Consider the following 18,279-nt stretch of genomic DNA (forward strand, 5'->3'; position numbering starts at 1 on the left):
AGCCCATAAACACTTCTGCTATAAATCACAGCCCTGAAGGGGTTGCCCCAATTCCACCCGCCCTGCTTCAGGTCTGTGAGGAGGTGAAGGTGATTCAACCATCCCAGCTTAGTCACCTTATCCAGAGAAAATAAAAAGGCAAACCCTGAAATATTCCCACTCCGAGGCAGTTAGGTGGCTCTCCCTGTGCTGTGACACCCGCCGGTTGTCTGACAGCTGGCTGGTATCACCAAAAAACCTGATTTTTTTGCCAGTGCTGGGTGCCTGCCTGGCTCCCTGGAGTCTGTTCTTTGTAGATCTGTAGGTTTAATTCCTTCTGATGTATTTTATATGCCGAGACCTGACACATATAGCGCATGTTCTCCCTGCGCCACGGGCTGATCCGTGCCCTGGGGTCTACGGCGTTCGGGCTTGGCCCCAGGGTGCCCAGTTACCACCTCCGTGGAGCTTCAACCCCAAAACTTAGCAGGGGGAGAGCACTCGTGGCACTGCAGCGTGGGGGAAACCCCTTGGAATGGTGTGCTGGTCCCTGGCACGATGGGTGTCCTGGTGGGATGGAGGTCCTGGTGGAATGGGTGTCTTTGTGGGATGAGTGCCCTGGTGGGATGGAGATCCTGGTGGAATGGATGTATGGTGGAATGAGTGCCCTGGTAGGATAGAGGTCTCGGTGGAATGGATGCCCTGGTAGGATTAGCGCCCTTGTGGGATGGGTCTCCTGGTGGGACGGATGTATGATGGACTGGGTGCCCTGGTGGAGTGGGTGACCTGATGGGGTGGATGCTGTGGTGGGATAGAGGTCTTGGTGGAATGGATGCCCTAGTAGGATGGGTATCCTTGTGGGATGGAGATCCTGGTGGAATGGATGTATGTGGAATGAGTGCCCTGGTAGGATGGAGGTCCTGGTGCGATTGGTGTCCTGATGGGATGGATGCTGTGGTGGGATAGAGGTCTCGGTGGGATGGATGCCATGGTAGGATGGGTGTCCTGGTGGATGGGTATCCTGGTGGGATGGATGTCTCGGTGGGGTGGGTGCCCTGGCAGGGCGGCCATAGCACTCCAGCTCTCCCGAGCCCGTCCAGGCTCCCGGCGCAGCTTTCCAGCGGGACGGGCAGGCTGCCGGGCAGCCCGGGGCCAAGTGCGGGTGCGGCCGGGGCCGGGGCAGGTGACGGGGGAGGGGGGGGCGGCCCCGGGCGGGCGCGGGGCGGCGCTGAGGCGGGCGGGCAGGGGGCAGCGCAGCCGCGGCGGCGGCCCGGGGAACCGGCGGGGCTCTGCGGCGGGGGGCGCTCGGCACCGGGTGCTGTGCCCCTGCATCGGGTGCTGTGCCCCTGCACCGGGTGCACCGGGTGCTCTGCCCCTGCACCGAGTGCTGTGCTCTTGCACCGGGTGCACTGGGTGCTGTGCCCCTGCACCGGGTACCCGCCCTCTGCACTGGGTGCTGCCCCCTCTGCACTGGGTGTATTTACTCTCTGCACACGGTATTGTTTCCCCTCTGCACTGCCTGCATGTCACCTCCACGCCGGGTGCACAGGGTACGCATCCCCTGAGGACAGGATGTATTTCCCCTCCGCACCGGGTGCCCATCCCCTCCGCGTATTTACTCTGCACAGGGTGCATGTCCCCTCCGCCCTGGGTGTTTTTACTCTCTGTGCAGGGTGCACGTCCCCTCTGCGCACGGCACTTGTCCCCTCAGCACAGGGTGCATGTCCCCTTTGCACAGGGTGCCTGTCACGTGCCTGCAGGGTGCTCGTCCCCTCTGCACGCGGTGCGTGGCTCCTCTGCACTGGGCACGCATCCTGCCTGCACAGCGTGTGCTCCCCCCTGCACAGGGCACGCATCCTGCCTGCACAGCCCCCCCTGCACAGGGCACGCATCCTGCCTGCACAGCGTGTGCTCCCCCCTGCACAGGGCACGCATCCTGCCTGCACAGCCCCCCCTGCACAGGGCACGCATCCTGCCTGCACAGCGTGTGCTCCCCCCTGCACAGGGCACGCATCCTGCCTGCACAGCGTGTGCTCCCCCCTGCACAGGGCACGCATCCTGCCTGCACAGCACCCCCTGCACAGGGCACGCATCCTGCCTGCACAGCGTGTGCTCCCCCCTGCACAGAGCACGTGTGCTGTCCGCACAGGGTGCACAGGGTGCCTTGTCCCCTCCGCACAGCACACGTGCCACCCACCACCCAGGGCCATGAAGACACATCTGTGCAGAGCCAGAGGCGGTGCTGAGCGCAGCCCCCGGGGTGCTGCACCCTGCTGCCGGGCTGCCAGGCTGGCTGCGTGCCCAGGACACCTCTGCCCTGGCTCCCCCGGGTGCCCAGGGGAGACACACGTCACCTCAAACCACCTCTGCGAGCTGAGCTGTGCTTTTCTTCCAGAGGCTGGCTAAAGCACGCTCTTGCATCAAGCCTTGATTTCCGTCACCCTCCTGCCACAACACCACTGCGTGCAGGCTGAGAGCAGCTCCCGCTTCATTAAGAAGCAGGGGTTTCCCTTGAAAATACTCCTGAGAGGAGCAGAAAGCCCCCCGCCACCTGCAAGCAGCTGTGGGCAGCACCATGTGCGGGGTACATCACAGGCCAGTGCCTCCCGTGGGTGCCTGCACCCATCCCACCCATCTTGTGGCTTTCCTCACCCAAAACCACACCGGGGGCAGGGGGCTGGAAAGGGCATTGAGGCTGGGGGTGCACTGCTGCTGCTGCCAGATGGGCGCGCAGGCAGGAGGAGCAGGCGGGGGGCTGGCAGCAGCAGGGCGCGGAGGTGCGTGCCCACATACCACCCTGGCGGTTGATGCCTGAGGTGCTTCCTGAGAGGGGAAACCCCACCTGCACCCTGCCTTTGTCCCTGGCACAGGATGCAGGCACCCAGTCCCGGGGGCTCAGCTTGCAGCCCCTCCGCTGCAGTGGCTGGGGTCCCAGCCCCACCACACTGTGCCAGCCCCCTGTCACTCCCGCTTTCCAGCAGACCCTCACCCCATGAGATTTATTATTTTTTAAATGCATTTGGGAATGAGGCATGCCGTCAGACTCTGTCTCCAGTGCTAAGCCTCTGTTACAACAGGTGGTGCTGGGAGGCTGCTCAGCCAAAAGACACGCTAATGCAAGAAGGCAACACATTTAAAAGGCAAATGGGTGCTGAGCTGGGTGTTGCTTTTCTCACCAAAAAGGATGGGTGCCGATTAGGCTGCAGAGCCACGTGCTGAAGCCCAACAAACTTTTGGCAAAGGGGTGAGCAGCTCCCCAGGGTGCCCAGAGCATCCCTGGGTACTGCTGTCACCACACTCCCCCCTCGCAGACACCTCACCCTGGGCCACCCAGCCTGGCAAAAAGGAATTACGCTGCTATCCAAGTGCCTCCATTTCAGGGTTACCCCCACATTTTGTTGCTTCTAAAATTCATCCTGGGCCTGGCCACCAAGGGCTGAATGGGACATCTCTGCCAGGTTGAGGGGTCCCCCTGGCCAAAGCAGCAGGAAAGGGGCGATGGCGGTGGGGTGGCAGCCCTGGCAGCAGGAAAGGGGCGATGGCAGTGGGGTGCCAGCCCTGGCAGCAGGGCTGGGAACCTGCCTCAGCGGCAGGGCGCACCCAGGGGATGTGCACGGGCAGGCAGAGGCAGCCACCCCAGCCGGCGGCAGCGACTCCAGTGCACAAGCAGCAACTCTCACTTGGCAGAGACTTTCGGAAGCAAAACACAGCCCACACACCTCCCTGAGCACCCACCACCCACGGAACTGAGCACTGACTTTAACCCATGCAAGGTTTATTCATAGCCATGGCTGCCTGACCCCCCCAGCCCCCCAAGGTGAGCGCAGCTCCAAGTAAAGAGCTCCCCAAAAGATGGGCTGGGGAAAAAAAAAAAAAAAAGTGCTGGGAGGGCATGGTCGTGGCAGGAGGGGCATGGCACAGGGAGGCTGCAGGGGAAGCAGCCTTTCAGGGTGGATCTGCTCTGCAAAGGGACTGGGGTTTGCAAAGCACCAGCTCCTTGGGGCGTGTGTCCCTGCCCACGGGACAACCACATCCCCAGTAGGGTTCAGCCACCAGCCTTTCAGCAGCAGCTCAGGGCAGCCCACACCACCTCCCACCTGCCAGGCTTGGTCCCAAAAGCTCTTCCCCACCCCAAGGGAAGCCGGGGGGGGGGGGGGGGGGGGGGGGAGCCCCAGCACGGCACAGAGACACCTGCCACCAAGCCAGAGAAAGGCAGGAGGGGGCTGGAGTTCCCTGCACTCTCGGGCATGTCAACCTGTCCTCACCGGGGAAACCAGCACCTCGAAGACACCCAGAGCCACCATCTGTGCAAGACAAGGTCCATCCCCTGCCCTGTGAAGGCTGCTTCTCCCCGGGGAAGGGGCAGAGCCCACCCAGGGAAGGCCATGGCGGGGAGGGGTGGGTGTGTGTGGTGTGTCTGCAGGCAGCCCCCACCCCGAAGTGCCCGTTCCCACCCAGGAGCCACCAGCAGCGCTCAGCCCCCAGCCCAACCCAACAGCAGCACTCATACCTCCAGTCCAACTCCTTTATTTTCAACCAGTTTCACCACTGGTACAGAAGATACAAAAGATTAAAAAATAAGCTTTTTGGAGCCCCTCCCACCCCCCCATCCCCGAGGCGTGCCGGCTATTTACAGGCAGAAGCAAGCGGCTCAGTGGCAGCAGCTGCACTTGCTGCTGGCCGGCTCCTTGCACACGCAGCCCTTGGCGCAGTTGCTGCAGGTCGCGGGGCAGCAGGAGCAGCAGCCTGGGGGGGGGACGGGACACAAGAGTTAGGGGGGGTGGGAAGGGATAGGGGTCCCATGGGGCAGGGGCACACTATGGGAAGTGGGAAACAACTTGGGAATCCCTCCCACGGGTAGGGCCAAGATCCCACTGGGGCAGTGGTTGGGCTGTCTCCATGGGGGTCCTATGGGGCAGGGGCATCCACCGAAGGGGAGCAGCAGAAGGGGGTCTCCAGGGGAAGGGGGCAGATCCCCATGGGGGTCCCACAGGGCAGGAGCACCCACTGAAGGGGACCAGGGGTCTCCAGGGGAAGGGGGCAGATCCCCATGGGGGTCCCACGGGGCAGGAGCACCCACCAAAGAGGAGCAGCGGTGGGGGGTCTCCAGGGGAAGGGGGCAGATCCCCATGGGGGTCCCACGGGGCAGGGGCACCCAGCAGAAGGGCACTGGAGGGCTGGTCCACGGGGTCCTACAGGGCAAGGGGGGTGTTATCCCTACGGGACAAGGGTCTGGAAGTCTCCGTGGGGGTCCAACAGGGCAGAAGGGGGGCGCCCCCGTGGGCAGGGAGCTGCACAGGACAGCAAAGGGGGGGTTCCCCTAGGGCAGGTTGGCCCCCCCGGGCTGAGCCCCCACTCACTCTTGCGGCAGCTCCGGCAGCGGCAGTTCTTGCACTTGCAGGACCCGGCGCAGGAGCAGGAGTCACCTGGGGCGGGAGAGCGGCCGTCAGCGGGGCCGGGGGCCGCACCACCGGCTCCCCCGCGCCGCGCCGGGGCACTTACCGGCGGCACACGTGCAGTCCTGGGGATCCATGGCGGCGGGAGCGGGCTGGGCTGGGCTGGACTCTACCGGGCTGGGCTGGAGCGGCGGCACTACCGGCCCGGGCCGCCCGCCCGCTATTTACCGGGTGAGGACGCGGGGCGGTGCTCGGCGCTGCACACGGCGGGGCGGGGCCGCGCGCAACCGGGCCGTGCTCAGCGCCGGGGCCGTGCTCAGCGCCGGGGCCGTGCTCACCGCGGGGCCGTGCTCACCGCGGGGCCGTGCTCAGCGCCGGGGCCGTGCTCACCGCGGGGCCGTGCTCACCGCGGGGCCGTGCTCACCGCGGGGCCGTGCTCAGCACCGGGGCCGTGCTCACCGCGGGGCCGTGCTCACCGCGGGGCCGTGCTCAGCGCCGGGGCCGTGCTCACCCGGGGTCTCGGCCCCGCACACCGCCTCGGCTCCCAGCCCACTGTAGGGAGGGATGGGGGGGTCTGGAGGGGTCCCACCCACACCCTTTCCTGCCCCCCGGCCCCCACCGGCAGCGTGCTGCATCCCAGGGGACCAAGGTGCTGGAAGATGCCAAAGGGACCATGTGCCATGTCAGTGCTGCACATCTGCACAGTGAGATGGGCCACTCTGGCACATCTGGGGCAGCCCTGGGCTGCTGCCTGCCCCTTCCCAGCCCCATGTGCCCAGTGCTGGGGGGGCACCATGCCCCCCACGCTGGGGGAGGCCCAGGGATACAGGTGGCATGCAGTCCCGGGGGGGCCTGGGGGGTGGGGTGCTCAGCTGGCCCCCCAGGAGGGCTGAGCGTAGGCAGAAGCGTGGCATGGCTGGCGGCTGGGACTCCCAGCTTCCCGGCACCCATGTGTTTTCCCCCTTGCTGCGGTGTTTATGTGCCAGCCAGCTGCCACCGCCCGGCTCATGCCCGTGGCCAGCTTGGCACATGCCATGGAAAACATGGAAAACAGCGGCTGGGCCAGGGACAGCCTGTCCCCGCGCCTGCGCCTGGTGCTCTTAGCATTGTTGTTGCCAGCGGGGCAAGCCTGGGCTTGGAACTGGTGCCACGGTGGGGTCTGTCACCCCCAGTGGCCCTGGGACCAGGAGCGGGTCAGTGGCCCTGGGAGGTCACACCAGAGAACGTCTCGTGCTTGTTCGCAGAAATACAGGAGGGTTTTTTCCCGGCAGTGTTTTTTGCAGGCAGCAGCCAGGGAGTGTAAACAGGAGGCTAAGCCAGCAGGCATCGCGCTGGCCACGGGACAGGAGGAGCGCTGGAATCACGGTGCACGTGTGGTCTTGCTACACATAAACACGGCTTGTGAAATCGCTTCCCGGGCACCCCGTCATTGGGGTACAGTGCTGCCCCCCACCCCCCTCCCCCATCGTTGCCAGGGACTAGCTTTGCTGCACCCCAGTTTGAAGAAAAGGGAGCCCCCCACCCCCCCGAATGGGGTCGTGTACCCTGACACAGGGCTGGACTGAAAGCAGGGGGTGAGCATGCGAGGGCAATGCTGGGGGAGGAAACAGGAGAACTTGCAGTTTTCCGGGAATCCCGCACATCACCCGTGGAGGGGCTGTGCCAGATCCTGGGGCACGTGGCCCTGGGCCCCGTCACTGTGAGTGGGAAGGAGCAGCACAGCATCGCCACAGGACCGTGCGTGGGGCCGGGATGGGAAACAGCCCGGAAAATACCATGTTTCCCAATCGGGGCATTTCCACTGAATAATAAAGTCACTCCGCAGCAGAACAGGATGAGCCATGACTCCCGAGAGCTGTGGGCTTGTGGAAATGCCAGGGTGCAGGGCACGTGGCAGACACCCACAGGGAGAGGGGAACACAGGGAGAGGGGAACACATGGGGGGGGGGGGGTCCCCTGTCACTGCTGGTGCTCCAGTTTCTTGGAGCTGTCAGGGAGCAGTTAATCCCGAGGCTGTGCCCATGTAGGAGGAATGCCAAGTCCAACTCTGAACTACAGCTGGCCAGCACAGGTTTCAGGGCTCAGAGCTGGGCTGCTGGAACCCCCCTCTGCCCCCACTTCCCATACAGGCAGTGACAACATCCCATGGCTGTTCTCCATCACATGCTGTAGGACACTGGGACAGGCACAGGGCAGAACCATGGGGCAGGACCGATGCACACCTGCTGGGGACAGTGAGGCTGGAAGGATGCTGTCAGCTCCACTGGTTGAACTGCGTGTTTGGGGATAAATCCCATTAGCAACCTCTCCTTCATGCTTGTTGTGGGCTCACCGACAATGTTTTTGCATGGTTGACATTTCAATCTTTCTGGCTAGGAAGGAATAAAGATAACCCTGCTGTTTGCAGGATGGAATTTAGCTTGAAACTCCAGAGCTGGTGCTGCACCGTGCCTGCTTGCCCTACATTTAGCTGGCATAGGGACATGCTTCACACTTGTCACAGGTGTGGGGTGATGGTGACGTCGCAGGGGACACCCCGGGGGAAGAGTCCTGCTGGAGCAAATGAATATCCCTTGGGGACTGGCACTGTGAGCAGCTAGTGGGTAGGGGTGCCCTTGACTGTGCCAAACCCCTGGCTGAGTCCTGCCAGCGATGGCTGGATAAGTCAGAAAAAGGTTTGCTGCTCAAAAGAGGCCATGAAAGGCTGTGTTTGGGGAGTGTGGGGACAGGCAGGACCCCTTGTGCATCCTGGGAAGCAGCATAGTGCCATGTGGCACCTGGGGTGCAGCATCCTGGCAGCGTCATGGCTGTGCCTGGGTAGGACAAGCATCACACGCCAGCATGGGCACTGCCACCCATAATGGACATTGCACCTTGGCATGGGCACCACATCCAGTTGCGAGTGTCCCATCCCCTTGTAAGCATTGCACCCCATCATGGGCATCACACCCCACTGCAGGTATCGCACCCCACCGTGGGCATCACACTCCATCATGGGCATCACATCACATTGCAGGTGTCGTACCCCATCATGGGCATCCAGGTCACCGGGGGGTCTCCACAGAAGCACCCTGCCAGGCTGGCAGAGGTGGCAGGGGGAAGAAGCAGGGTGGTTCTTCCAGCCAGTTCAACTTAACTGCCAGGAGGAAAGCTAAACCTGTTCCCCCGCCACCCCACCTGCCGTGGAAACATTACCCCTGGAAATGGGCAGGGCTGCAGCGGTTATTACACTGTCGGTGAAGGCTTGTAATAACGATCTGCTCATTAGCCCCGAGGATTTCTGGTGGAGGAGAGAGCATGGGATTTGCCCTTGGGTAACAACCGGGCGGGGGAAAAAAACCCTATGAATTACCTTGTTGTGCAGGGAAAGTGTTAAAACAAAGAGTCAGAGGTGCTGGCAGGGAGGGCAGAGCGAAGACTAGAAGGAGCAAAAATAAGATGCAGGCTCTTTGCCATGACCCCCCAAACACGCTGCCCTCCTGCTCCCCAGGTTCCCCTCCTACCCCATCCAACAGAAATGCCAGGCTCCTTATAGACCTTTATATACACATCACTTTATTTAGGTAGCTTATTACACGTCACAAGTGACAAACACTAAAGATATCTGAACACATATATAAAAAAACCCAAACATACACAATAAGGTTATTCTTCTGTCCCCCCAGATGTACGGCACCCCCAGATGTGCAGCTGGGGGTCCCTATTTGCAGCAGCTGCACTTGGCGGAGGGGGGGCCCTTGCAGACGCAGCCCTGCGCACACTTGGCACATCCCGCCGGGCAGCAGGAGCAGCAGCCTGTGCGGGGAGAAACATCAGTCAAGAATGGTCCTGGGGGGGGTCTCATGGTGGGTTTTGGGCTGATCCCATGGGGAGTGGCTGATTTGGCGGCCCACCAGCACCTGCGTCCTCCCCTTTTAGCATCATCCCCATCCCCAGCAGCATCTCCCAGCATGTTTTTGCACCCAGGGCTGTCCCTGGGGAGGCAGCAGGAGGGTGTGGGACCCCCAAGGGCTCACCGCCCCCCCCCCCCAGCCGCTGTTTGTGCCACTCCCCTGCCGCACGTGGCTCTGCCCGGGAGTGACAGCATCAGGAGTAGCCGGAAGAAATCCCGATGCTGGTTTCCTCCCTGGGCATCCCCTTGTGCTGAGCCCCAGGTGCCAGTGAGGGGTACACCGAGTTTTGGGTTCTACCAGGTGGCTCCTATTGTCTGGCAGGGGCGATGGAATTCACCCTGCGCTCCTTTGGGGGCAAAAATACGGGAGGAATAAACTTAACTCCGACAGTGCTGAGCCTGATTTGATTCAGTGTGTCCAGGGATGTGTAGTGAAAACCCCCCCGAGTGTTTCTGCCCCCTATCGGGGCCCAGGTCCCCCCCCTTACCTTTTTTGCACGATGTACATTTGCAGTTTTTGCATTTGCAGTTATCCCCGCAGGTGCAGGTGCCACCTAAAACACAGAGAAAAGGAGAAAAAGGGGTTGAGAGAGGGTGTGGGAAGGGATCCCTGCATCCCCGGGGATCAGCGCAGATGCTTCGGGGTGAGGTCCGCAGGGAGGGCACTGCCGCCCCTCCGAGCGCCCACTCTCCCACAGTGCTGGCCGGGGCAGATGCTTTGGCCTCGCTCGGTGGGGACGCCACGGCATTCCCAGCCACATCCCGGTGGGATCCAGGTGTGCCACCGCAACGCCAGGAGAGGATTTCAGCAGCCAGCCCCACCAGCGTGTGAGCACCGGGATGGCGGAGGGGGCCGGCAGGCGGGTGGGAGTGTTGGTGGTCCCACCGGGATGCTCCAGGTCCCGCAGCTCCCTGCGGCTGAGGCGGAGGGAAGCCCTGGCTTACCAGTGGCACAAGGGCAGTCCTGGGAGTCCATGTCTGCCTGGGCTGGATGCCGGCTGTTGGACGCGTTGGGTGATGGGAAGAGCAGCTTTGGCAGGAGTCGCAGCCACCTCCTATTTATCCTTGGCCGGGTGAGAGCGAGTGCAAACCCTCCGCCCCTCGCAGCCTGCGCACGGCTCAGCCTCGCACCTGCCCCGGGCGCTGCTGATTCACTCCCATGGTGGCCAGGCAGGACCTGGGGCTCCCTTGTCCCCCCTCCCCGGGGTGCTGGTGGCAGCAGTGGGGCTGTCTGGGTGACCGTCACCCTCTGCTGAGACATTGTGGGGGGATGGTGGTGCAGAGAATGGCCAGCTCATCACACCGATGGCACCTGCCTTAGGAGCGCTGCTCTGCTCCCAGGGGGTGGGGGCTGAGGGGGTGCACCCAGGGAAGCCCCCACAGCCCAGCCCTTTGCTAAAGTCAATCTGCCAAGCCCCGAGATGTCTCGCGGGGTGTGTGTGCACTGATCAGGGCTGCCACCACAGCCGGGAACTCTCAGTGCCCTCCTCCCAGAGCTGGCACAGTGGGCTGATGGGGAGCTGACACAGTGGGGTGACAGGGATGTGGTCCCTGCCCCAGACCCCATCCCATGGCTCTGACACCCTCCCCGTGAGCGAGAGCAGCAACAAGCTGGACTGGCCTGGCCAGAGCCTCCCGTGCCCTCCCAGCGCCCCAGGACGACGGCACCCACGTCCCCTTGGCGCCGTGCATGGCACCTCGGGGGCCCTGTCTCCTTCCTGGCTGCGGTGCTCCGTCCCACTCATCTGAATTAATTTCCACGTAGCATTAGCTGGGTGTGCAGGAGAGGAGGGTGGTGGGCGAGCTGCCATCACCCTGGTCAACTCCTCCAGCGGGTTTTACCCACACACTCGAAAGAGCAGTGAGGGTTTGGGGTGAAGGGAGAAAAAAAAAAAGATGCTTTCTGAGATGTCGGGTGCCGGGAGGGACTGCACCACAGCCAGGGGGCATTGCCAGCCGTGGAGCATCTTTCCTGCTCACCCCTGGGGTTTTTTGTGTGCTTGCTAGTGGAGGTGGTACCCCATGCCGGCTGCCCTGCGCTCTGAAACTACTTTGCTTTGGGGTTTTATCCCAGCCAGGCTTTTGCCTGCGGTACCTGGCTAAGGCGGTTTGTCGGAGGCGATGTTAATCCAGCCGAAACAGCGGGCCAAGGAGTATTTTTACCACCCAGCTGTCTGGACATGTTTGGAGCTTGTTGGGTGACCTGGTGGGGAGCGGTGCCAGCGCCCCGACTCGGCGTCTCCTCCAGCTCAGCCAGGCCAGGCTGGGAAATGGGCATGTAAAAGCGTGAGGAAGGCAGAGCTGATGGGCCCCTTCCTTGCCTCGCCACCCCAGCAGCAGCTCGTCGATGCCCTGGCATGCCAGCCCTGGGGTCATGTGCACGTCACGCTGCTGCTGATACACCGGGGTGTGATGGCAGGGGATGGTGCCAGGGACCAGGCACGTGCCAAGGGCATCAGTTGCTCCCACAGGAGCAGGGAAACACAAATGTGCTGGGGAACACACGTGCAAGTGGCCACCCACTGGCCCCAGCCATGTCCCCCTGCGCTGTGGGTGTCATGGCAGAGGGGGGACATCTCTTTGGGGTCCCACACATGCTCTGCTCCTGAAATAACCAGCTGAGCACTCCTGTGGTGCAGGAATATGCCCAGGGAAGTGCTTCCAGCCGTGTCACGATGGATGCATGGGGAACAGCAATACCACCGTGGCATCTGCTGTGTCCCCCTAAACTGCCTGGCACCCTTGGCCACCCAGGCAAAGCCATGATGTTGGCACATTGCCCCTGTCCCCAGCTGGTGGTGGCGCAGGGATGTGGGGACAGGCAGCCCCTCCAAAGTGGTCCCTCTCTTCCAGACTGGAGGGAGGAAGGCGAAGTCCACAGCAGGGGAACAGGGCCACGTCGGCTGCACTGTGCAATCCCTGTTGCAAAAGGACGGGGCAGAGGAAAAAGCCCTCCAGCAGCTATTCTCAGCTCAGATCCCAGCCCTTCTCAATTCTTTCCTTCCTTCCTTTGCACAAAGGAAAAAAAGCATCTTCCAGGTGATGCAGGACTGGGGGTCAGGGCTCTGGGAGGCCTTGTATTGCTCCTGGTCCGTTCTGTAATTAATTTGGGATGGGGCTGGAGCTGGGGCTTGTCAATTGGACACACATCAGCCAGGCCACCTCCAGGAGCAGCTTGTGACTGGGGTGTTGAGCTGTAGAGCCGGGACCCCGGGGAGACCTTCCTGCTGCTTAAATGGCCCCATTACAAGGCCCTGTGAGCCCCCCTTTGCCTCCTGGCCCCTGCCTTCCATTTGCTGGCCTGGGGGTTCCTTACCATTTAAATAAGCCTGATGCTGCTCCCCAAAGCCGAGCAAAGCGGACACGATCCCTGCGTGGCAATTATTCACCAGCCCTTGCCCTGCCAGAGCCATACCCCTCGGCGGTTGTGTCCCCTGCGTGGGATTCCTGGCTCTGTCCCCAGGCACATCCATAGCAATCGCCCCGAGATTGCTGGGCAAATTAACGTGGGTGAGTCAGCGGGATGCTCCAGCGCTCCAGGCAGAGCCGGAGATGACGCTCGCTCTTCGATGGGATGTGATGGCTGAGCTGGGGTAATGGCTCAGCAGGGCATGGTAGGGACAGGGCTCCCCGGAAAGCAGTGAAGGAGGCTGACAACCTGCAGGAAGATGTGCTGGAGGCACCTGTTGCCGGGACACCCACAGTGCCCAGGGCTGATTGCCAGAAGCCACAGGACGGTGCCGGGGCTGGTGCCAGTGAGTCAAGGCCAGTGCCAGGCAGGTGACGAGGAAGGGGCAGCCGCTGGCTCCCGAGGAGGTGACCCGGCACAGGTCTGCCCTGACTCCCCACTGAAGGATGTGCAGCTCCCAGCGCCCATGGTCATGCAGCAGCACATCATGAACCTGCTCCTGCCTCCAGCTGCCCGTGATTTCCCACAGCCACCCCAGCACATCGCCTTCGGGGGACCCTGCGGATGACTACAGGCCCTCCTCTCCCCTCTCTGGGGGCACGTGTCTTCCCCAAGCCCTCACTCCGGGCTCATCACCCCCTCCCGAGCAGTGCTGGGTTTGGTGACCATCCTTTGCCCAGAGACACCCCGTGCAGCTGCAGGACTCCACTGGCAAAGCACCACTGCTTGGATCCGTATGGACCATGGCCAGGGATGCCAGGGAGCTACGACACCGCAGCCTGGAGACCCCGGGGGACAGTCCCCACTGCCCCTCACCATTGCCTGCTGCTTGCTGGGCAGGATGCTGCTGGCCAGCAGCACCCCAGGGGTGCCCCTGATGCTGTGGCAGCAGCGAGGGCAGCTCAGCTCTGCCTGCTCCAGCTGCCTGTTGGTGCTGCACCCTGGGCAGGAGAGCCATGGCCACTGGGAGTGCAAGGAGCCACAACCCACCTGGGACTGGCCTTTCAAACTGAAATAGAGAAAATAAGGGGCTTATGCACCCCCCTAGCACCCAGCAGATACCCAGCACGCTGGACATGCTGAAAGCCAGCGGGAAGCCATGGGAGCCGTCGCTGCTTAGAAAGCAGGTTTGGCTTTCATTTGACGGGTATCTCAGCCTATTATTTGCGGATGATAAACAAGTGTTTAGAACATGGGAAATAGGTGCTGACGTCGTTTTGTTTTGCCAGTGCTTGCCAGCCCTTTGGCAGAGGAGGAAGAGGATGAATCACCCCTTGCCTGCCCCGGGAAGCCATTCCCAACCGCTCCCCGTGTGCATAGGCAAAGCCTTGGAAACCATTTGGGAGTGAAACCGGATCGGTGGGGTGACCTCATGCTCTGGAGGTTTCTTTTTCCCAGAAAACCATGAGCAAAGACCTGTTCTGGTCTCAGCGGCAGACATGAGCTAAGCCCATCATCTGCCTTCCCACCTCACTCCTTCCCCAGAAGCTGCCTGCTCTCCTGTCAGATCCCTGCCTGCACCTCCATCGCAGCTTTGGCAAAATACATCCCAGCCGGTGCTTCCCCTGTTGCTCAGCCACCAGCGAATACACGGCGTGTCCCGTTGCCCTGGGTAAATGCCCTCTTTGGTGGGCTTTGCTGGCCCACGGTCATGTCTGTGTAGCAACAGAAACACACCTTCGGCGAGGGCCCGCTTGCAGCGGGCAGGGGCCAAGCAGGTTCTCATTAAGCAGGAATTGCACCGCCTGCAATACTGCACCGCCTGCAATACTGCAACGCTTTCACAAACCCGCAGCGCGCTTTGATGTGGGCTCTTTGGGAGCCGCCTTGCAACCCAGCCGGCTTGCGCTGGGGCTGCGACTCCCAAGGCCGGGTTCCTGAGCCGGGCTCAGCCGCCGGCTCATCCTATGGCTCCGGGCAAGGGCTTGAAATGTATTCCGTATTTCTTATCTGGAAATGAGCTATCAATGTTACCCTCCCCTTGAAAAAGTAGTGCGGAGGGGGTGGCGGTTTGCTAATCATTTATTCTCAGGGGGAAGGGAAGGAAGGAATGCTGAAGCGATGCCATGCAGTTGGGTCCGGGAGGGTGAGCCTGATCCCGCAAGCTCCCCGTGGGTTTTGGGGTGTGCATCCCGAGGGACCCGGCACAAGGCCGGAGCTCCCGCCCGGCAGTACGGGGTGTTGGGGCCAGGCAATGTGTGTTAGGGCATGTCTGGAAGATGAAAGGGCTGACTCCTCTTTTGATCATGAAATTCTCATAAATGTTAATGGGAATTACTTCGAGGTCTAACGAGGGCAGAATTGCAGCCCCCAAGGGGTGGAAGGGGGTGAGGACCAACCAAGTTTCAGCTGGGAAATAAAAGGGCTTGAATCTACCTTTTCCCCCACCTGCGAGAGAGGGTCAGGGGCTGCCCAGCATCCCTGCAGACCCTCCTGGGAAAGGGGGTCCCCAGGTGTCCCCCACCGTGCCCAGCACTGCTGACACCTGCACGGACATTAAGTATCACCTTCACTCTGGGCATCCTTTCCACTCACAAATCCAATGTTTTCCCAGTGTACAATTTGGATTTTCTTCTTTTTCTTGGTTCCCCCCCCCCCATCTTCCCTTCCTTTTTGCGTCTTTCGGGTTCCCACAGACTTCAAACTCACCTGCTCCAACTACTCGCCGCCTCCCCCAGCTGAAACGTGACCTGAAGTTTCCAAGTATCGTTACCTTGGGCATATTTAATTATTTCATTCCCCTTTAGTTGCTAATTAGAAGCCAAGAGTAGAGGAGATGAGTAATCCCTTGGGATGTTGAGTAGACACTTGCCCGAGCTTGCAAAGAGAACACCAACCCCCTCGGTATAAAGGCGTGAAATAAAAGGATGTGCTATTTTCCTTGATGTCTTCATAGCCCTGCTCCTGAGATCCCGAGATCGTGGTCGTCTGTCCCAGGAATGATTCATGCAGCTGCTGTGCTGGATCCTGTCTCCCCCAGGAGCTCTCAGGGGAGGCAGGATCCGGCACAACGGCTCGTCCCATCCCCATCCAAAGGCATCTCCCATCCCAGGGCTGTGCATGGGATGGGGGGAGAAATGCTGCTCGGGCTCGGGCAGCAAACCTGGGGTGGGGAAAGAGAAAAGCCCCTGCAGACAGCAAAGCTGGTTTGCTGCTGCTCAGACAGGCTCTGCCTTCACCTTAAGAAGTATTTTGGTGTGCAGATGCAGTTGCTCACCCCTGCCCGCTCCCTCCAGCCGTACGATCTCCTCCTCAAAGGCTGGGGATGGTTATTTTTGCCAGCATTTTCCCAAACTCGGTATCTGAGAGCTCCTTAGCGCTGCCAGGCAGGTGAAGGCATCAGGAATTTTTGGTTGGATTTGAAGTCTTTGCCAAGAAACCGCTACTGGGTGGGTGAGGATCCTCGTACCTGTCGTGCTGTCGTGGCCAGCTTCCCTGTGCAACCTGCCTAGAAAGCCAGGAACGGGTGCCAAGCGTGTTTGATTCTATATATTTTATATATATATTTATCGTTACCTCATATTGTATTATATTAAATGATACCAAATGATGTTATGTTATATTATATATATAAAGTTACATTTCCCCAGGAGCTGGAACAGAGCAAACACTGGACACAGCATCCCCTTGGCAAGCCTGTGCAGAGCAGCACTGGGGTCATGCAGGGAGGATGAGGATGGCCTCTTGCTGGATAATAAGACCCCTGCTCTGGTGATGAAGCCAAACAACCCCTTGAGTACACTCCAAACAATCCCTTGAGTACAGTTATGCTGACCCCGGCTGCGCAGCAGCAATACGCAGGAGCTCGGTGAGGATTAGATGGGATTTCCCCCCCTATAAAAGTGGGGAAAGGGAAGGACCCCTGCTCCGAGTGCTGCCGGATGGCTGCGATGGGAGCAGCGTGGTCACCAGACTCAGGACTGGATGCTGCACGTAGAATATAAATGACAGGCCTGTCAAACGAAGGGGAACGAGTACTAAAAGTCATGACTTCAATTTTAGGAGCTTGAGAGCCAGCAAATCCAAAGTGGCAGCTGTAACAGGCAGTGTAATTTAGCCACATTGCAGACGCACCAAACCCAATACCATAATTAGCGATGCAAAATAGTATTTACAGCCCAGATCATACATATTTAGCAAGAAGTTGGAATTTTCATCTATTTCCAATTTTACCAGCCTAAAAAGGTGTCTGAGCTCAGTTTTTTCCCCGTTGTGCTCGGCTGAGTTTGCAGAGGCCAACAGTGAGCCGCGCTTGGTGCTGCTGGGGGGGGGGGGGGAGATGGGGATTTTCCCTTTGGGGGCAGCAGCATTTGCTGAGCTTCAGCAACACCCCGTTGTGCGCCCAAGTTCACGCCGGTGCTTTGCCTTTGTGCTCCACTACCCAAAGCGGCACCCGGGAGGGTAGACCCACTGCAAGGCTGGCACCTAGACCCACGCTCACCCAAAACGGGTCCACAAAGGGGAAAAAACCCCACCCTCTTTAATATGCTGCATATGACTGCTGCCTTGTTATTCACAAGTATAATGGCACATTGATAGAGCTGCCAGAAAAACTTGGTAAAACAATTAAAAAAAGGAGAAAAAGGCGGTTGTCACATTCGGAGTCGCATGATCTCCTCTCCAGCGCTGCCTTTGAGAGCCCTCCTTCGCATGCAGGGCAGGGATGCTGCTGCCGGCCGGGGCTTGGCTGAGGCACAAGGAAATGCCAACGGGGACATGCCTGCCAGCTTTTCCTAGAAATAAATGAATCTTTGCCTCAACCCGGTGGCCTCTGCAGGGAGGGCTGTTGGCCCACTGCATCCTTTTCCAAATGTGCCTCTTGCTGGGATGGGGGTGACAGCGTGACAGTGGGTGGAGGGGTCTGGGTTCGGGTGCTGGTCGGAGAGTGCGGTGCATTTACAGCATCCGTGAAGGTTATCGTGTTAAAAGTATTTCTTAAACCCAAAATAATCTAAGGATTTCTAAAGCCATGATTTTAGAAAGGGTCTCCCTATGGAGCTTGTGGTCACTGTGGGGAGAGGGGACACGTAAGGGTCTGGTACCAAAATCCATGCTGGGATGGGGACCGGCATCGTAGCTTGGCATGGGTTTGCCCTTCACCCCCCCAGTCTCCAACCTCCTCCCAGCACCCCAGCGATGGGATTCTGCACAAACCAGTGTGTAAGCCCATGGCACAGCGTCATCAGCGTGCGGAGGTTGCCCTTTCCCGGGTGGCACCGAGCGTTTTAACACCAGGTTTGGTTTTATCGGCTTGTGGCTTCTTGGTTGGAGATGCCCTTGGCTTGCAGCAAGGCGCCGGGCTGCTGGTGGAGGGGGCATCATTGCACCGCAGGGTGTGAGGGGTGAGGCAGGGGGGCTGGGGACAGCAAGGGGACACCCCTAGGACCCCCAGCTGGGCACTGACCCCCGCAGGGAAGCCATGGCTGGGATGGTGGTGCGGGTGTTGGGGGATGCTGTGGCTGCTCTAGGGGCCAGTATCCTCTGCCCTTCTGTCCTCCTGCCCCCCCCCCCGCCCCTGCCCCCCAGCTGCCCCCAGTACCTCCAGTAGCCCTCCAGCACCTCCAGCAGCCCCCCAGTTCCCCTGACCTTTGCAACTGCTCCCC

At 60.6% G+C, this 18,279-nt stretch overlaps 2 protein-coding genes across 2 annotated transcripts; both read right to left on the reverse strand.

The window, feature by feature from the left end:
* Nucleotides 1–4,490: 4,490 nt before the first annotated feature.
* On the reverse strand, nt 4,491–5,640 carry LOC129737389 (metallothionein-2). The gene is made up of 3 exons (XM_055726999.1): nt 5,482–5,640; nt 5,340–5,405; nt 4,491–4,725 (listed from the first exon to the last, which is right to left on the reverse strand). The coding sequence occupies exons 1-3, from the start codon at nt 5,510–5,512 to the stop codon at nt 4,631–4,633; spliced, it is 192 nt and encodes a 63-aa protein (XP_055582974.1). The 5' UTR covers nt 5,513–5,640; the 3' UTR covers nt 4,491–4,630.
* A 3,264-nt stretch (nt 5,641–8,904) lies between these two features.
* Nucleotides 8,905–10,383, reverse strand: LOC106631517 (metallothionein-1). The gene is made up of 3 exons (XM_014284541.3): nt 10,213–10,383; nt 9,756–9,821; nt 8,905–9,170 (listed from the first exon to the last, which is right to left on the reverse strand). The coding sequence occupies exons 1-3, from the start codon at nt 10,241–10,243 to the stop codon at nt 9,076–9,078; spliced, it is 192 nt and encodes a 63-aa protein (XP_014140016.1). The 5' UTR covers nt 10,244–10,383; the 3' UTR covers nt 8,905–9,075.
* Nucleotides 10,384–18,279: the final 7,896 nt, after the last annotated feature.

This window comes from Falco cherrug, chromosome 14 (genome assembly GCF_023634085.1).
Source record: "Falco cherrug isolate bFalChe1 chromosome 14, bFalChe1.pri, whole genome shotgun sequence".
Lineage (NCBI taxonomy): Eukaryota > Metazoa > Chordata > Aves > Falconiformes > Falconidae > Falco > Falco cherrug.